Source organism: Neoarius graeffei, chromosome 16 (genome assembly GCF_027579695.1).
Source record: "Neoarius graeffei isolate fNeoGra1 chromosome 16, fNeoGra1.pri, whole genome shotgun sequence".
Lineage (NCBI taxonomy): Eukaryota > Metazoa > Chordata > Actinopteri > Siluriformes > Ariidae > Neoarius > Neoarius graeffei.
This window is the reverse complement of record NC_083584.1, coordinates 11,957,806-11,978,483: the sequence shown is the minus strand read 5'-3', so window position 1 is coordinate 11,978,483 and position 20,678 is coordinate 11,957,806. Positions and strand designations below refer to the sequence as shown.

Sequence of the window (20,678 nt, the reverse complement as noted above, 5' to 3'; positions counted from 1 at the left end):
AGCCGAGAGATGTAATCTCTCCAGCGTGTTCTGGGTCTGCCCTGGGGTTTCCTCCTGGTGGGGCATGCCCAGAAAACCTCCCTTGGGAGGTGTCCAGAGGGCATCTTAACAAGGTGCCCGAACCACCTCAACTGACTCCGTTCGATGTGGAGGAGCAGCGGTTCTACTCTGAGTATCTCCCAAATGACCGAGCTTCTCACCCTGTCTCTAAGGGAGAGTCCAGCCACGCTGCGGAGAAAACTCATTTCTACCGCTTGTATCTGCGATCTCATTCTTTCAGTCACTACCCATAGCTCGTGACCATAGGTGAGAGTGGGAACATAGATGGACCAGTAAATTGAGAGCTTTGCCTTTTGGCTCAGCTCTCTCTTTACCACAACAGACTGGTTTAGCGTCCGCATCACTGCTGACGCTGCCCCGATCCATCTGTCCAACTCCCGCTCCCCCTTACCCTCACTCGTGAACAAAACCCCGAGATACTTAAACTCCTCCACGTTAGGTAGCAACTCCCCCCTGACCCAGAGTAGGCACTCCACCCATTTCCGGCTGAGCGCCATGGCCACGGACTTGGAGATGCTGATCCTCATCCCAGCCGCTTTGCACTCGACTGCAAACTCAGCTGTGATTTATAATAATTTTTTTCTGATCCATAACAGAATGGAATGTTTATAGAGTATGTGGAATCATATTGCAATAAATAGAATTAGACCAGAATTAAATTCCTAGCATATAAAAAAATTTACATGCTGGAAATATTCAGATTTTTCTATTCCATTCAGAATTTTTTTTTTGTAGTCTGTTGTAAATATCTACCACATATTACAATATCAGTAGACATTTTATATTCTGGTTTGAAGAATGACGTGACCTTTGACCTGGATTTCCATGTGGTTACAATATCAATTCCCTGTTGATATTTATTGGCAAACGACAAAACTAGAAATTAATACAAACAACAACAAATGATTAACAAAATGTGATCTGCGAAAATACTTAGAAAGTGGAACAGAAAGATTTTCTGATGCAGGTTAAACATTATCAGTTCATTTCTTTACAGTCATTAGAATTACTTCCTCATTTACACAAACACTGACATCCATCCATCCTCTGTAGCCGCTTTATCCTGTCCTACAGGGTTGCAGGCAAGCTGGAGTTTATCCCAGCGGACTATGGGTGAGAGGCGGGGTACACCCTGGACAAGTCGCCAGGTTATCGCAGGGCTGACACAGAGACAAACCACCATTCACACTTACAGTCAATTTAGAGCCACCAATTATCCTAACTGGCATGTCTTTGGGGGAAACCCACGCAAACACAGGGAGAAAATGCAAACTCCACACAGAAAGGCCCTTGCTAGCTGTTGGGCTCGAACCCAGAACCTTCTTACTGTGAGACGACAGGGCTAACCACTGCACCACCGTGCCACCCCGCACTGACATCCATATATTTATATTAAAGATATTTTGTACTAAACATAAGTCTATGTAAAAGAAATTTTAAATAAAACTATGTTTTGTTAAGGGCGGCACGGTGGTGTAGTGGTTAGCGCTGTCGCCTCACAGCAAGAAGGTCCGGGTTCGAGCCCTGTGGCTGACGAGGGCCTTTCTGTGTGGAGTTTGCATGTTCTCCCCGTGTCCGCGTGGGTTTCCTCCAGGTGCTCCGGTTTCCCCCACAGTCCAAAGACATGCAGGTTAGGTTAACTGGTGACTCGTAGGTGTGAATGGTTGTCTGTGTCTATGTGTCAGCCCTGTGATGACTTGGCGACTTGTCCAGGGTGAACTCCGCCTTTCGCCCGTAGTCAGCTGGGATAGGCTCCAGTTTGCCTTCGACCCTGTAGAACAGGATAAAGCAGCTACAGATAATGAGATGAGATGTTTTGTTAACTTAATACCACATACCGGTTATCTTTTATAAATAATCATCTGAGTGTCGATAATTGTAGAACGGTGTCGATAACTGTGGACAAAGATGTCGATAATTGAAGAACGGTGTCGATAACTGTGGACAAAGGTGTCGATAATTGTAGAACGGTGTCGATAACTGTGTAGAACGGTGTCGATAATTGTAGAACGGTGTCGATAACTGTGGACAAAGGTGTCGATAATTGTTGAACGGTGTCGATAACTGTGGACAAAGGTGTCGATAATTGTAGAACGGTGTCGATAACTGTGGACAAAGATGTCGATAATTGTAGAACGGTGTCGATAACTGTGGACAAAGGTGTCGATAATTGTAGAACGGTGTCGATAACTGTGTAGAACGGTGTCGATAACTGTGGACAAAGGTGTCGATTATTGTAGAACGGTGTCCATAACTGTGGACAAAGGTGTCGATAATTGTAGAACGGTGTCGATAACTGTGGACAAAGGTGTCGATTATTGTAGAACGGTGTCCATAACTGTGGACAAAGGTGTCGATAATTGTAGAACGGTGTCGATAACTGTGGACAAAGGTGTCGATAATTGTAGAACGGTGTCGATAACTGTGGACAAAGGTGTCGATAATTGTAGAACGGTGTCGATAACTGTGGACAAAGGTGTCGATAATTGTAGAACGGTGTCGATAACTGTGGACAAAGGTGTCGATAATTGTAGAACGGTGTCGATAACTGTGGACAAAGGTGTCAATAATTGTAGAACGGTGTCGATAACTGTGGACAAAGGTGTTGATAATTGTAGAACGGTGTCGATAACTGTGGAAAAAGGTGTCAATAATTGTAGAACGGTGTCGATAACTGTGGACAAAGGTGTCAATAATTGTGGAACGGTGTCACATGATCTGATATGCTAAGTAATCAGGAATCAACTCTTTTTTTCCCCCCCAGTGGAAGTTTGAGTAATTATTCATGCACAATTTACGTATTAAAAGTCTTTTCTACTTTTACAACGGCCAAAAGATCGTTAAGGTGTCGATAATTGGAGCCGCCGCTGTAGTTGTAATAAACTCAGGATGTTAATATGTTAATATGATACATATATCTGGATGAGTGGAAAGTTCCAGAATAAAATTCTTTCATAGCGCTAATAACCAAAAAGGTGACTAAAAAAAAACGGGGGGGGGGGGGGTGTCTATGAATTTATGAAATTCTTTTCCTCTGGAAGAGGTCAAGGTTGTAATCCCTGCCCTAGGAGGTATAAATTACCCATAATGCACTTGGCTGTTTGAAGGGAACAGGGATTAGGGCACCATTTCGAACACAGCAGCGTTGTCTCATCTGCACACCCTAGAAAATGGCTGACTCGTTGACTAGTTTTCTCTTCAACAACTAGTCGATTTGAGACACACGCACACAGAATGACAGAAACCGGAAGCTGACAGTCATTTTTTTTTTAGCTCTGTCACTGGCATCCAATCGTCGATCAGGATTTCTGTGACGTCACAGATATCTAACCAATCAGCTTTCAGAGTGTATCCTGCTCTTTGACGTGTTAGTGAAATGGTCTGAACACACTGGCGGGAGAGAAGCACAGGGATCTTATTGTTAGCCTGTGATTCGGAGCGCGGTGAACTAAGTATTTTCTTGCATGTTGATTTTTTTTTTTTTTAATTCACCGAAGAGGTACAAAGCTCAATAGGACGCTCGGCTTTTAATTTATATATTTGTTTGATAAAAGTCGTCCGCGGGAAATAATCTATCTGGTTTTCCTAGAAACGTAAAAGCTAGCTAGGAGAGCTAACATTTTATTAAGTCCATTGTGTCTTTAGAAAACTTTCATAAGAATAAAATATATATCTATATTAAAAAAAACCCAGCAATAATCTATAATTCATCCTTGTTTATTTGCTTCTTTGGAAATTTTACGACAGTTTGCGACATTTATTTGCTTGTTGACTCGCTAACTAGCTAAAAAAAAAAAAAAGCTAATGGCGAAGGTTCAGGTGTTAAACGTTGCTGTTTTGGACAATCCGAGTCCTTTCGGGAATCCTTTTCAGTTCGAGATCACTTTCGAGTGCATGGAGGATCTTCCTGAAGGTGAGGGTCGAGTTCTTCTTCATAAAAAAAAGATAGAAATAAGCAAATAAAGTTGTAGCTTAACGACTTCTCCGTGACGTCATGATGGCGGGACAGGGCGCGAGCGGCGCTCAGTTGAACAAACTGGAGCTTTTTGTTTGTTTGTTTGTTGTTGTTGTCTAAACACGGACATTTTGTGCCCTGTGTAGGAGTGGAGGCTGTTATTTTACACTTTTTTAATGCTTTTGCACGTGATAAAGGAGCCATTTTGGATTTGCACAAACATGTGCATTTAATATGAGTGTTTTTAAATTAAATTCAGAACTACATTCTAGAGTTAAAATGCACAGTTTCTGGGAAATGCTTTGTTTTGGTGGGTTTTTTTTTTAAATGGATCTATGTTCTTTTAAATGCAAGGTATTGCAGAAGGTATGGAAATCGAGCTCCAAGAATGAATCAATAAAACCTACTCTGTAAAAAGAGAGGGGGGTTTAACCGGAAGTGGTAAGACAGCTGCACTATCTCTGTCTGACTCTGGTCACTACTCTACTCCTAACAACAAAAAGCACTGTGCAACAGTGTGTCCTCCTAGAGCAGGGGTTCTCAACCTTTTCTACTTCGAGGCCCATCTATTCACACTTTTTTTTTTTTTTTTTTTTTAATGAGTTGAGGCCCATTAAAAAAGATCCCCAATTATTTTGCCTCATCTACTCTATTAGACTCTAATAGCCTACTGTAGTGTATTAATGGGATCAGGGGGGTCCTGTTCCTGGGGGGCCTTTCTGTTCGGAGTTTGTACGTTCTCACCATGTCCGCGGTGGGTTTCCTCCGGGTGCTCCGGTTTCCCCCACAGTCCAAAGACATGCAGGTTAGGTTAACTCAGGGGTGGGCAATTATTTTTTCCATGGGGCCACATGAGAAACAGAAAATTTTGTGGAGGGCCGGACCAAAAGGCTAAACTAAATTCTGCATAATATTAATTGTATTTCTTTATATAAAGCAATAAATAACATTGTTTTTACAAGCTGCTAAGAGTCTGGAAAAAACGAGGTTGCCTTACAAAAAATGTCATTTATTCAATCAAATTTCCCAAAACAATGGTTAACAAAATGTGAGTGTTTGTACCAATTTTTTTTTTTTCAGTCACATTCATCCCAAAACACAATAAAGACATCACAATATTGTCTTTCTACTCCAAATATCAAGCAAGATGCATCATATTATAATAATGATGCCCGCATCTAATCACCTCATTTGGGGTTTTTCGCCGGAGACCGGCTCCGGCGCCTGCTGGTGACGTCACACCATGTGATTGGCTGGACTGTTTGAAGGATGACGTACAAGTTTGTGGTTGGTCTGGACAAATTACGGAAGTAGTTATCGTGGGATTAGGTTTCGTGGGATTTCATGTCATGTTCCTGTCGCGCGCGTTGCGTTTTTGTTGAACACAACTTCAAAATAAAAGCAATGCACATTCAGTCCATGCATGAGGTAAAATTAGAAAATACGTTTTTGTAATTTCTCATTAACCTTACGCGGGCCGGTCAGAATGAACCAAAGGGCCGGATGCGGCCCGCGGGCCGTAAAATGCCCAGGTCTGGGTTAACTGGTGACTCTAAATTGAGCGTAGGTGTGAATGTGAGTGTGAATGGTTGTCTGTGTCTATGTGTCAGCCCTGTGATGACCTGGCGACTTGTCCAGGGTGTACCCCGCCTTTCGCCCGTAGTCAGCTGGGATAGGCTCCAGCTTGCCTGCGACCCTGTAGAACAGGATAAAGCGGCTACAGATAATGAGATGAGATGTTATTTACCAGCTTAAGTGAAATACCGTGACTGAGGTCTTGAATACTGACCTCAGCCCAGAGGACCTCGGTCACGGTATTTCACCATACGGACTGACCTTAAGCTGATGATTAATAATGTGTATATATTTTTTTCTTAACCAAATTCTAACAGAAAACGAGAGCGCCCGAAAGGGAAAACCGAGCCGAGCCGCCATTTTGAATCCTCATTCACGGCTGTAATGCAAATGGCTTCCTCCTCGGTATACGAGTGCACTTCCATGGCAGGAAAAAAACTACATTTTGCCGCCTATGTAGTCCCCTATTTATACAAAATTGAGTCATTCAGGATTCAGCCATGTTTTTGCTCAGCGTTAGCAACAGTTAGAGGTTTTTAGCTTTCTCCTGAAATGTTTTTTTATTTCTTCTTCGTCAGGGTAGTAAAACTCGCTTTCACTGTGAACACTGTCGTTATCGCTATCCATGCTGTAAAATTAATGCTATTCTCCTGAGAAATGTGAAAATAAATGTTGACAAAAATTACTACTATGTTTGTTGTTGTGAACGAATAAGTTGCCAGAGGTCCGTAACTGGGGACCATATCGTAGGACTGCGAAAAAAATAAATATGTATATTTTTTTCGCGGTACGGTTTTCATCAAATCCTGCGCTCTGCTTGGCTGGCGAGCGGGTCCGTATCCAATGGTATGGACCTCTGGCGACTCGCTCGTTCACAACAACAACAAACACAGTTGCAATTTTTGTCAACATTTACAGTCCCCTCCAAAAGTATTGGAACGGCAAGGTCAATTCCTTTGTTTTTTTTGTACACTGAAGACATTTGGGTTTCAGATCAAAAGATGAATATGAGACAAAAGTTCAGAATTCCAGCTTTTATTTCATGGTATTTACATCTAGATGTGTTAAACAACTCAGGACAGAGCACCTTTTCTTTGAACCCACCCACTTTTCAAGTGAGCAAAAGTATTGGAACAGACATTATTAAATTAACTTAAAGTGAATAACATTTAATATTTGGTGGCATAACCCTTACTTGCAATAACTGCATTGAGCCTGTGACACATTGACTTCACCAGGCTGTTGCATTCTTCATTTGAAATGCTGTTCCAGGCCTTTACTGCAGCCTCTTTCAGTTGTTGTTTGTTTCTGGGGGTTTCTCCCTTCAGTCTCCTCTTCAGGAGGTAAAATGCATGCTCTATTGGGTTAAGGTCCGGTGATTGACTTGGCCAGTCCAAGACCTTCCATTTTTTCCCCCGATGAAGTCCTTTGTTGTGTTGCCAGTGTGTTTTGGGTCATTGTCTTGTTGCATGATGAAGCTTCTCTCAATTAGTTTGGATGCATTTTTCTGTTAATTGCCAGACAAAATTGTTTTGTAGACTTCAGAATTAATTCTGCTGCTACCATCATGAGTTACATCATCAATAAAGACTAGTGAGCCCGTTCCAGAAGCAGCCATGCAAGCCCAAGCCATGACATTACCTCCAGCATGCTTCACAGAGGAGCTTGTATGTTTTGGATCATAAGCAGAACCTTTCTTTCTCCATACTTTGGCCTTTCCATCACTTTGGTAGAGGTTAATCTTGGTCTCATCAGTCCATAAAACTTTGTCCCAAAACTTTTGTGGCTGATCTCTGTACTTCTTTGCAAAATTCAATCTAGCCTTCTGATTCTTTTTGCTGATGAGTGGTTTGCATCTTGTGGTATGGCCTCTATATTTCTTCTCTCGAAGTCTTCTTCGAACAGTGGATTGTGATACCTTCACCCCTGCCCTGTGGAGTTTGGCAGTGATGTCACTGACTGTTGTCTTTGGGTGTTTCTTCACAACTCTCACAATGTTTCTGTCATCAACTGCTGTTGTTACCCTTGGCCGACCTGTTCGATGTTTGTTGCTCAGTACACCAGTAGTTTCTTTCTTTTTCAGTACATTCCAAATTGTTGTACTAGCTATGCCCAGTGTTTGTGCAATAGCTCTGATCGATTTTTCCCTCTTCTCTCAGCTTCAAAATGGTTTGCTTTTCTCCCACTGACAGCTCTCTGGTCTTCATGTTTGCTTAGCAGCAAATACAGTTTTCACAGGTGAAACCCAAAGCCAAAAACAAGAACTATTTAAAGTTTCAGCAATCAATCTAAAAGGCAACACCTGAGCAACTAGAAACACCCATCAGTCACATGTTCCAATACTTTTGCTCACTTGAAAAGTGGGTGGGTTCAAAGAAAAGGTGCTCTGTCCTGAGTTGTTTAACACATCTAGATGTAAATACCATGAAATAAAAGCTGGAATTCTGAACTTTTGTCTCATATTTATCTTTTGATCTGAAACCCAAATGTCTTCAGTGTACAAAAAAACCAAAGGAATTGACCTTGCCGTTCCAATACTTTTGGAGGGGACTGTATCTTTTTTGTAAGATTTATAAGATTTTTATCAAAAATCTTATAAATTTTTGCCAGCATTTCTCAGGAGAATAGCATTAATTTTACAGCATGGATAGCGATAACGACAGTGTTCAAAGCGAAAGCGAGTTTTACTACCCTGAGGAAGAAGAAATAAAAGAGAACATTTCAGGAGAAAGCTAAAAACCTCTAACTGTTGCTAACGCCGAGCAAAAACATGGCTGAATCCTGAATGACTCCTATTTGTATAAATAGGGGACTACATAGGCGGCAAAATGTAGGGTTTTTTTTGTTTTGTTTTCCTGCCATGGAAGTGCACTTGTATACCGAGGAGGAATCCATTTGCATTACAGCCGTGAACGAGGATTCAAAATGGCGGCTCGGCTCGGCTCGGTTTTCCCTTTCGGGCGCTCTCGTTTTCTGTTAGAATTTGATAAAGAAAAAAATAAATATATTATTTACCAGCTTAAGGTCGGTCCGTATGGTGAAATACCGTGACCTCGGCCTTGAATACTGACCTCGGCCCAGAGGGCCTCGCTCAGTACTTTCAAGACCTCGGTCATGGTATTTCACCATACGGACCTCCCAGCTGGGAAATAATGCGTGTTTTTTTTTTTTTTTGTCACCTCAGCCTCATTAGGGTTTCTATAACATTGTATGGACTTTCTGTGGTTTGGGTGTGAAAACCCAGTTTGTCAGTGTGTGCAGGAGAGGCGGATGTAAGTGCAGATATGTTAAATAATATAAAGTGCGTGAAACGCACACAACAGGCAAACGGTCCGAAACGGCAGGCAAAGTTGTAATCGAGGAAACGGGCAGGAGGTCAATCGAGGCGCGGACAGAATATCAGAGGCAAAACTATACAAGATCAAGGGACGAGAAAGAGGAGTCAAAAAGCCAGGAGATCAACAAGAACGGGGAGAGGAAACAAGGCTCAGTAAGGCACACTAGACGCAGCATAATACTTCGCATCGTCCTTGCATGGCCGCGGTTCTTAAATAGCCCAGACATAGTTCATTGATTAAAGACAGGTGTTCTTTGTTAACGGTGCACGTGCCGGAGCTCGTTAGGTGCTCGCGCAGCCTGAGGCGCGCCTTCAGGTGCACAAGCCAAGGCACGCAGGACTGACACCGTTCTGCGCAAGCGCAACACGATCGCACTAGAAAGCACGGTCAAGCTGCCAGTGTAGCTGCAGTCTTTTTAGTTGCGAATTACAAGTATTTCCTCTTGTGTTAATAATTCGCCATGTCAAAACAAGCGAAACTTTCCTCCTTCTTTCAACGTAAAGAGGCCAGCAATTTATTATATATTTTTCCATCAAAGTTACATTTTGTGGCTTCGAAGCTAAGTTTTAGTGCCGTTTCTAGAACACATCAAGAAAACGTGGAAGAAACCGCAATAATGGAAGAGCCAGTTTCTAAGCTGCCTAAAACTAGCAATGGGAATTATTTTTTGTTATATACTGCATTCAGGCTGCCAGTCAGTGTAAAATCCTAGCTACGCCTCTGGAGATGCAACGTCGCTCCCTGTTACAGATGGGAGTCCAGGAATTAAATAAATGCAATAAAAACCAACTGTTTTTAATTGTAGGTGCCAGAAGCCAACATGAAACCCTACATGCAGGTCATTCTCAGTCAAAAGGGATTAATGATCCAAAAGTGGAGTCTGGTCCATTAACACAAGAACTTATTGCCATGTTTGTGTTCAGCAAACGAGCAAGTTATTAAAACCAAGAAGTGAATATAGAAACCACTCAATGGGATTAGATCCTTACATGATAACAAAGAAGGATTTTTCCTCCGAGTTGGAAAATGATCCATCCGTTGAGTTCCCCGACATCTCAAACTCCCTGGTGCTGCAGTGCAGACATCGTTCTACATGGACACACAGATGAAAACCTGTAAGAGCATGGAGGAGAACAACTTTTTATATATGGCTGGGTTAAAGATCTGAGGATCAGGACACAAGATAGACGGCGGAAGAGTGTTTATTAGTAGGCATGATATTTAAGTCAAGTTTATTTGTACAGCGCTTTTAACAACAGACATTGTCACAAAGCAGCTTTACAGAGAATTAAAAACTTTAAACATGAGCTAATTTTATCCCCCGATGAGCAAGCCTGTGGCGACGGTGGCAAGGAAAAACTCCCTCAGACGACATGAGGAAGAAACCTCGAGAGGAACCAGACTCAAAAGGGAACCCATCCTCATTTGGGTGATAACAGATAACGTGATCATAAATAACTCGCTTCTATAACCGTGTCCTGTATTAGTCACGAAGTGTAACTGTGAGAACAGGAAAATCATTATAGTTTGAACATGAAGTCTGTTTTGTTGGGTGGGGGATGGGCGAGATCGCGGCCCACTAGATGGTGCTTCGTGGCCCAGTGGTTGAGAAACATTGTTCTAGAGAACATTGGGCACTAACCCTTAAGCAGTCTCTTGTGCGGATTTGCAAAAGGCAAAAACATTCACATGATCCATGTTGTGTCCTTTGAAGCAACACTGGGTTCTGGTTGGGGTTCTGCATAACTAAAGAAGCCCAGCAGCAGTCAGGGAAGGGGGGGGAATAAAACGCACATCAATACCAGGCTTTTGTCTAAACCGGGGAACAGGGGTGCTGCGCCCTCTTACTCTCGGCGTGCACCCCCTTACCGAAATGCCGATTGAACCCCAAGTCACACTTGGGCCATGCACTTGTATGCTACTGCACAACATGCAATCTTTCTCAAAACGATCTCTTCTCCGTGAAAACATCCCAGCAACACCACGTGACAATGTGTCTAATCATCAAATACGTTATAATTGCTCCAAAAATATTCCAATCATAGTAGATACACCGCCAGACGGTGCAAAAACAATCCGAATTGGCGTTTTCCAGACTGAGGCGCCATGTTGTTTACTTGTCACGGCTGCTCTCGCGAGATTTGACCTGGGTTACATACAAGGTCAGCTGACTTGTAGAGCGAGATTTCTCGAGACTGAATGACCTTTCACCCACCGGCGCAGGAGCTTTTGATAGAAGTGGTTCGCGAGTTGTTTTTGTTGACACGTGGGTATTTAAAGATGTCATCCCGCGGCACGAAACGGAAGAAAGCCAAAGACTGTCCGGGGCAGAAGATGATTACCTCTTTCTTTTTCAATGTTGACAGACAATTTGTTACAATTTCCCTCTCAGCCTCAGAATGTCCCATTGTAGCCTCAATTTTTCAAAGGCTTCGCACGGCGGGGGGGGGACGGACGGACAACCCTTGCCATGGTGAGCGCCCTCATACTAAATTTTTCTAGAAAAAACCCTGTCAATACCTAAACTCCCAATACGCCTTGTTCTGCCTTCAGGTCCGATCAGGAATAACGTAATCATAAAGCAAGCACAATTAAACATCGTTTATAATTTTACACCGGGACTGAGCGAGTTCAGATACTGATGATGCAACGTTTGCTGTGCTGTCTGGGTGGGAAGAGCTTACAAGTTCTTCCCTGTCGATCACAGCGACACTCGTCAGTCGTAGGTATCTGTGAGTGCATGTATGTGGAAGAGGGTAGACGGTGCTTTCCTCACCGTGGGTTTCGTTGTTCTGCGATGTAGCGTTTTTTGGAAAAGGCGTGGTTGTTTGGCTTCATGTGTCTCAGATGAAGCATGTACTGTCCTTCACCCTCTTGGTAACTGTTTGTTTGTTTCAGTTCATTTTCTTTTTATAGAAAGGCAAAATAAACATCGTGTCATTGATAAGTTTTCTCGTGTTTTTTTTTTTCCCCCCCCTCCTCTTGACCAAAACTATTTGAACACACACCATGTTATTGTTATCACTACCTCCGAACTTGGGTGCATAAGGACTCAAAGACGGGGCAAGGTGGATTATTTGCTCCGTCATCCGTTCCGTCATACCTTTTTGGACGATCAACTAAAACTAAAGTGGCTAAGGACAGACGACAGAACTCCTAATTTTAGTGACCGACTGATTTTGAAGTTTGAACAGAAAGGTTTCAGCTTTTTTCTTTACTATATTTGGTCTTCTGACGAAACTCGACCTGGTTAAGCCGAGCCTTGATCAGACACACAAAACTGATTGTTAGGATTCAAACTTCACGTTTTTGATCAGAACTTGAATTCACCAGCAGATTGTTCTCGTCTCCTCTGTATCCAATTTCTTCCCCTCCCCCAGATCTCGAGTGGAAGATCATATACGTGGGCTCAGCTGAGAGCGAGGAGTATGATCAGACCCTGGACTCGGTCCTGGTGGGGCCGGTCCCTGCAGGGAGACACATGTTTGTGTTCCAGGTGAGTCAGCACCGAAATTTTTTTTTTTTAATTCTTTATAGTTTCTGCTTAATTGTGTTTTGTTTTTTATATTTTTCCTGCATTCTGAATGAAGGATTCCATCAGATGGAGTTCGGATACTTTAAAGCTAGACGGCCTTTCGATTCTCATAAAATTTGTGAAATTTAGGCCCTGTCCACACGGCAACGGATTCAGGTGAATCTGATAAAATTGTTTATCGTTTTGGCCTGGCGTCCACACGGCACCGGCGTTTTGGGTGCCCCAAAACGAAATTCTTTAAGAACGGGTTCCAGAGTGGAAAAATCTGGCAACGGCGCCGTTGCGAAGTCGTCTGGATGAATAGAACGGATTTGTTTACGATGACATCACAACCACACGACTGTCAGTGCTTCACGCCAGGTAGAAGTGTAACGAACTCAATGCGAGTTGTCAACAAATCCTATAACTTGGTTCATGAAACGCGCTTACAAAATATTGAATATTTATTGTGTAATGGTGCAAAGTGAGAGAGAGAGTGAGAGAATAGCCCTTGGGGCAGAGTCTTTAATCCAAACACTGTGGAAGCAGTGTAACCAAAACCGCACACCGCCTGTGCGCTTTCCAAAAACAATCCCACCAGCAAACATAGGAAAAAAAAAAAGGAGCGATCTCACCTCTTCAGATGTTGGTTTAAGTCCGACAATACATTCCTCAAAAAGGGCATAGAAGAACAAAGTAATCCATCAACGTGTAGCATTCAATTTATTCCGGACCATTAAAGAATTCTGGAGGATATCAGAATCTTGGTGTACCGGCTTCCATCTACCCCCATTCATTCCTCTTTCCGCGTCTTTCGTTTTACGCTACTGATTAATCATCAAAACTTTATGTGGCTGATGCTACAGAAGAACGGGTTTATGCACATGCGTCTACTTCTATTGTTCTGGTGTCTCCGATGGGACCGTCTTACAGTGCACGTAGAGGTGTGGCATGTGTATTGCATCGTTTTCAGCAAGCGTGTTGCCATATGTACCTGATATTTTACTGATCCGTTGCCCATGTGGACGCGATATTTTTAAAAAAAAAATTTTCGTTGCCATTGTGTGGATGTAGCCTTAGTTCCGTCTGAAATGTGGTCATTGTGATATGTTTATTTCTGTAATATCTCACAAAATATCAGGCTATTCTGTGGCTGGGAAGTTATTTAGGCTAATTTGAAGGGATTAAAGCAAATGTGCATGAAATCGCTCGCTTTGCACAGTCAAGCAGACAGAGGAAGTGCGTGTGCGCATGCGCAGGTTTCCCTTTGAGCGTGCACCAACAGTTCCATCATTCTGTCGCTAAACGAACAGCTGATCACACCGAGGTGCTCGCTGAGCGTCGATATTTATTAGTTTGGTCCTGCGTTTCCTTTCCTTCATATATAACAATGTCTTTTCTTCTCACTTTCTTTCCGTGACTGTAGTCGGTCTTTCACGTTTCATTCGCACACTCACGTCTTCCATTTTCTCTCCTGTTTCAAATTTGTATCCCACAATGCCTTGCGTGAACGGGGAAAGCCCACCACGTGATGCATGATGTAGTATCTTGTATTGGGTCATGGTGAAGCAGGAAAAAATAGTGCAGAATTTGGGGCCACGTGGCCTTTAATTTTTCTATTAAAAAAATGAATAAAATTGGAAGTCTGTGATTCGAATTTAGTAGCTTTCGGTCACTAAACAAAAATAATTGGGTGTTGGGGGGGGAAAATTCTTTTTTGGGTCATTCCATGTCAAATCTCCGGATGCTCCCACTCGACCATCTCAGATTTGGCTGAAAAAATTCCAAGAGGTTCACACACTTCCCAATAGGAGAAGTCCTAAATTTTAGCTCCCAACTCCTTATAGGTTTGTCATAAATATTTTTGCAACTCACCTCGGACCCGTTTTGAGCTGAGTTTTTTGGGGAGCCACTTTGAGATTGATGGTAAAATTAGCAGTGGAAATAGACCAAACAATACAGGCAAACCAGTAAACAGAATTTCAACATGCCTGTCAAAGATTTTACGCTTCGGTTCGCTGAATATCCTAACAATCACAAGCACAGGCTTTGTAGGATTTCCCTCCACAGGCATGTTTCTTCCACAAGTCTTTAGATAAAGTGAAAGGGGCGATTTGATTGGCTTTCGGCATCACGTGACCTTTTCTATTGGCGGGAGTTTGATTTTGATTTTTTTTCATTTTGCATTTTTTTCAAGCGGCAATTCCGAGAACCAACTAATTAAATTGGTGTGGCCTAAAGGTTGCGTATCGGTTATCCTTCAGGTCTAGTTTACCATCAACCAAATGAAGCATTTTGTTGAGTTTAAGCTGTGTCATAAATTCAGAGCATTTTGTTAACATTTGAAAATGCTTTCATAGGCCATGAATGCTGTGCGTGTATGCGAACGCCACATTTTCAAGAAATCATTTTGCAAAAATAAGGCAGAACACCATCACAAATTTTGGATATGTTAAAACCAGACATCTAATCTTTCTAAAACGGTCAATTTTGTTGGTGGATGCTGTGGTTTTTTTTTTTTTTTTTGTTTTTTTTTTTTTTTTTGGCATGACGTGCCAAAAACGTCACCAAATTTAATTTTTTTCCATTTTTAAACTTCAATATCTTCCAAACTGCTCATCACAGAGGGGCAGTTTTAGAATACAAAGTACACAGTATATATGGGAAGGTGTCTGTGCAATATCAAGCCTCCGTCTTTGAAATTGCACTTTCCACAGTCCTTCAAATATGCTGCCACAGAGCGTAGTGTAGAATTTCCGAGCAAATTCAAACCCCCAGAATTCTATGATAAACCAAAAGCACACAGGTAAAAGTCCATATTCTACAAGTCAAGTCAACTTTATTGTCAAATATGCTATACATGCTTGACCTACAGCACAGATGAAATATCAGTCCTCTCTGACCCACGGTGCAAACAGGCAATGCAATAAATAAAAATAGAATAATTGAAAAAAACAAACAATATAAACAGTATAAACACTCTAGACAGGAACTAGACAGACTAAACACTCAAACAATATAAACAGAATAAATAAACAGTATAAACACTAGATAAGAACAAGACAGACTAAACACTCAGACAATATAAACAGTAGGGCTGTAACGATATGCGTATCGAAATCGCGATACGCAGAGCCACGATCCGTATCGCGATACAAGAAGGCAGAATCGCGGTACACCCTTTCAAACTTCTCCTCAGCCCAAAAACAGAGGTGCTTCCAAACTTCAATTTATGAATACTTTACTTTTTATTTAAATTACATTTTAAACTTGCTTAAATTACTTTTATTTTTTTATATCTATTAGTAAGTCGTTTTTTCGCCGACCTGCGACAGTCTTCTGCGAGTCACGCAACGTCCACACTCGCCACTGGCAGAGCATTCATTTCTTTTAAGCGGTCGCCATTCTGGTTGCGACGCGGGGAGCGAATCTGTAAACAAGCAGCTCATTGGCTGGCTAGATGTGCCACAAGCCAATCACAATCACTTGACCGGAAAGGCATGCAGTGTTGCCAGATTGGGCGGGTTTAGGTGCTTTTTGGCTGGTTTTGAACATATTTTGGGGTGGAAAACGTTAGCAATATCTGGCAACACTGAAGGCATGTCTGCTTGGGCGGAAGCCTTCTGCGGCAGTTACATTTTGACACGCGAGCAACGTTTCACCATAAAAATTCCGTAATTTCCATCTGTTTTCCGCGATCACAGAAAATCATTGGCCCTATGAGAGTGAGACAGTGAGAGGAAACACCCCCCCCCCCCCCCCCCCCCCCCCAAAAAAAATCTTAATGGATTTACACGATTTGGAAAAATGACTTTTTCAGAACCGAAAAAACAGAGCTTCCGGCTCAACAGTATTATTTTGAGAAATAAAACAATCTTTGGATATACATTTGTTCATTTTTGCATACATATTACTCATTCTCTGCAGTGATCTGAATTATTTGTTATTAAATAGTTAATGTAAGTAAGTAAATGTTAAGTCAAATTTACTACTTTAAAAAAACATTTTTAAAAAAATCGTGGGCGTATCGAATCGTGGGTCAAAAATCACGATACGAATCGAATCGTGAGTTGGGTGTATCGTTACAGCCCTAATAAACAGTGTAAAACACTCTCTAGATATGAACTACAAGTACTGGTGCCAGATTCTGACCCTTGAAATTGTGAAGGACCTGGCTTAAAGACTTTTCTAGATACAGCAATCTCAAAGTGGCTCCCCAAAAAACTCGTCTCAAAATGGGTCCGAGGTGAGTTGCAAAAATATTTTTTTATGGCAAACCTATAATAGTCTGGCACCAATATTCAAAAAAGTGCTTATTTAAGGAGTTAAAGGCATTTTTGAGACAAAGTCGGCAAACAGTCTTATTTTGTCAATTTGGGTGTGCCGAATTCAAATCTGCAATATGCCGAGCTCTATCTGACCTCTGTTGACCTCTAGAGGTCATTGAACTTTGGGCCTGTAAACGTCTCAGCTGAACCCAGTTTCTCAGCTTTCTAAGGAATGAAATGTACCAAAATGATTCATGAAGTTAGCAAATCAGGGTTAGTATATGAGTTTTTTGTAAAGGCTTTACCCCGTTTAAAACAAAACAAAAAACAAAGAAAAAAACTCTCATATATACTAACCCTGATTAACCTGTATACCCTGTATGCCCCCACATTTTGTATGCTGCTGAATCTGTCCTTTTTTCAGTAGCTTTATATAAACAATAACCGCTAAATGTAATGCAATGTTATGTAAGGTGATCGCCGAGGCATTCTCATGGTGAAAAGTAAGTCACATGTACATGGACTGGCATTTAATGTTGTATTTGTTCCTTTCTATTTGTTTTTTGTCTGTTCATATTCTTTTTGGGGGAGTAAAGTCAGTTTAAAAATGCCGTTAAATGCATAGGCCTATGGAGCACTTGCATGTGACGTCACAGCCGATCCAGATTGTGACAGACGCCATCTTGTCGGTCAAATGCCGTATTCCGCCTTCTGCTTTTACTTCTACCTTTTCTTCTGGAAAACCCTACTATATACAATTCTACTACAACGGTTGCGGCTACAAGCTCTCCCTACCTGTGCACGTTTTTTGTGTGTATTTTTGCGTGTTGTTCGTCTGTACCAGACTTCAATATCCACTACAACCATATGGACTTACTGGACATTGGTTTCCAGCAGAAAATGACGGTTTGTAGCGATTTCCATCGCATGCACAACATTCCGGACGAAAAAAAAAAACATTCCGGACGAGATGGCGAGACCAGCGGGGTCTCCGTGGATTGTTATCGGAAGCAAAGCGAAGGAGGCGGCGACGGGAGCGGAAGCAAAAGCGAGGCTGCAGAGACGGCCTGTTGACTAAGCTCAGAAAACAGCTACTCAAACCTCCACTGCCAAGCCTCTACCTCTCCAACGCCAGATCCATGTAAACAAGACGGACGATTTGGAATTACAGCTGGAATTACCTTATTCTATTCTATAATTGGCTGGTCAGTGCTATACTCAATACTTAAGTGACTTACCCATCCAATGAGGATTCTTGTTTACAAGATGCCACATCTGAGTCGCTGACAAATCCTGAATTTCTGTAGAGATAACTGTGCAGAGATTTATAAGCACACAGTGCTTCACCACTGAACAGCGAGGGAAAGTTAATGAGGTAATTATACACGTCTGGGTATTCCGCTGGCAGTTCAAAATCCGGTCGTGAAAACTCCGTCCGGAAAGCCATAAGGGTCACAAATCTGTAGATTGTTTATTTTAGACATATATCTAGTTATCTGTTCATTAGAAAAATGAGCCGTGTAGTCCGTCGGTTGAAATTTATCCATTCTGTACACGAGTGCAGCAGTATTCAGCGGTGTTTTTGACCGACAAGATGGCGGTTGTATACTTTCCGGTCACGTGACTGCAAGATCTCTATAGGCCAAGTTTAATGACCTTGAGGTTATCAGAGGTCATATGTCGTTTTACAAATGAAAAATGAATTCAGCACCCAAACATTTAACAAACAAGGCCATTTGCTAACTTCATTAATCATTTTGGTACATTTCGTTCCTTAGAAAGCTGAGAAACTGGGTTCAGCTGAGACGTTTACAGGCCCAGAGGTCAGATAGAGCTCGGCATATTGCAGATTTGAATTCCGCACACCCAAATTGACAAAATAAGACTGTTTGCCGACTTTGTCTCAAAAATGCCTTTGGGTGTCACAATTCTGGATTTTGGTACCAGTCTATAAGGAGTTGGGAGCTAAAATTTAGGACTTCTCCTATTGGGAAGTGTGTGAACCTTCTGGAATTTTTTTTTTTCAGCCAAATCTGAGATGGTCGAGTGGGAGCATTCGGAGATTTGACATGGAATGACCCTTTTATGACCTACACTTGCAAAATCTGAAAGGCAGTCTAGCTTTTAGGAAAAAAGTGAATGAATAAACTGTGTGTGTGAGAAACAGGCAGATGCTCCGAACACGGGCCTGATCCCTGAGAGCGATGCTGTGGGCGTCACCGTCGTCCTGATCACCTGCACATACAGAGGACAGGAGTTTATTCGCATCGGCTATTACGTCAACAACGAGTACACAGACGCTGAGCTCCGGGAAAACCCACCTCTCAAACCCGATTACTCACAGGTAAGGAAATTTAAAGCAAGAGTATGAACTCCGTCATGTAGATACAAAAATTTGTGCACCATTAAGACAATTTAATTTCGATCCTGAGCTCGGGTCACTTTCTCCGTTTCCGAAGTCCTTATATTACGTTATTTATCTCACACTTTTATACAGAGTGACATGCAACATACCCAGAGCAGCCTAGGGAGCAGTTCGGGGTTGGCTGCCTTTCTCAAGGGCACTTCAGCCATTCCTGCTGGTCCAGGGAATTGAACCGGTGACCTTTTGGCCTCAAAGCTGCTTCTCTAACCATTTAAACCATGGCATTCTTGTGGGTTTCTTCTGGGATCTCTGGTTTCTTTCCAAATCTTAAGACTATACCAGGTGGACTGGTGTCTCTAAATTGCTTTTAGGTGTGTGTGTGTGTGTGATGGATTGTGTCTGATCCAGGGTGTTTTCCTACATCATTCCCAGAATAGAGGCTTTGCACGGTCACGTGACCCCATAGCAACGGTTACTACACCACCATGACACGGGGCACGCTTGTAGTGCTTCGTTCAGCCGAGTTGGTTGTTATTGATCAGTATGGGATCAGTATTGCTGCGTTTTTGTTTGTGTGAATAATTTTGAACAAAACAAAGGCATCGGATTTTTTTTTTTAAGGTCTCATTGCATCGTTTTTTCATTAATCGTGCGGTGGTCTCTAGTATGAATGAATGCCCTGTGAGCCGGTTTTGGTGAAAAAAATGCTGTGGTTCTCCTGTTTCAGGCTGTTCTAGTTTGGTGGAGGAGTGGGTGGCGGGAGAACGACAGGATTTCAGCTCTTACTCATCAATATTCATGACATGTAAACGTGTTACCTCTGATTGGCTAACGGCGTGTGACGCTCCCTCCAGTGGGTCAGAACAAGCGGATGTGGGTGTCTTTGTAAAAACTGTTTTGATTGGCTATTATGGTCTCGACATCGATGTTTTGACCAATAACAATGTAGATCACACGAATTTTACATCACGTTCAACGAGATTTAAACGAGACTAAAGATGGCGACTTACAAATAATGTGCAAACATCGTTGGAGTTAATAAAGTTTGAACAGCATGAAGGAACATACCCCAACCCCCCGAAATTAATAAAATTTCTTAACAGATTTGGCATAATATAAAAAGGTCGTTTTTTACTCAAAAAAGCGGGAAACTGTCATCCCCGCCGAGCTTGTGACCATGTCATGCATGCTAACGTGGACAGTATGAACATGCTGTTTTGTAACAAAAACCTTTGAACAAAAAGTTCATGTTTTACTTCCAGCTTGTGAGCTGGTGGTCGATCGTCTTGACGGTACAGATCCAGGGATTAAAAACAACCTCGAAGCAAAACCACTACTGAAGGCACCGAAGTTTTAAAAGTCACTGTGGTTGAAATGATCAGAACACAGTACTAACGCTGCATTATACTTCACTGGTGGTGTTCCAAAGATAAATTCCAAACAGTTCTTCTTCAGCTCTTTTATCTTGGGCAAGAAATGCAACACTGATGTGTTACTGTGACAAATAACACAGACACGAACTTGTTCAGACACGTTTTCAGCTTGCTGTTAGGTCCTCTTCGTTAGCTACTGACAAGATGGGCTCTGCTATCTCTCCTCGCGC

The 20,678-nt window shown here is 42.1% G+C and overlaps 1 protein-coding gene across 1 annotated transcript in view; it reads left to right on the top strand.

Moving 5' to 3' along the window:
* The first annotated feature begins 3,420 nt into the window (after window positions 1-3,420).
* asf1ba (anti-silencing function 1Ba histone chaperone) overlaps window positions 3,421-20,678 on the top strand; it is a 30,116-nt gene continuing 12,858 nt past the window's right edge. Inside the window, exons 1-3 of the mRNA XM_060942494.1 lie at window positions 3,421-3,973; window positions 12,309-12,424; window positions 18,878-19,054. Coding sequence (XP_060798477.1) covers window positions 3,865-3,973; window positions 12,309-12,424; window positions 18,878-19,054 — 402 coding nt within the window. The 5' untranslated portion in view covers window positions 3,421-3,864. The remainder of the gene's footprint in view (window positions 3,974-12,308; window positions 12,425-18,877; window positions 19,055-20,678) is intronic.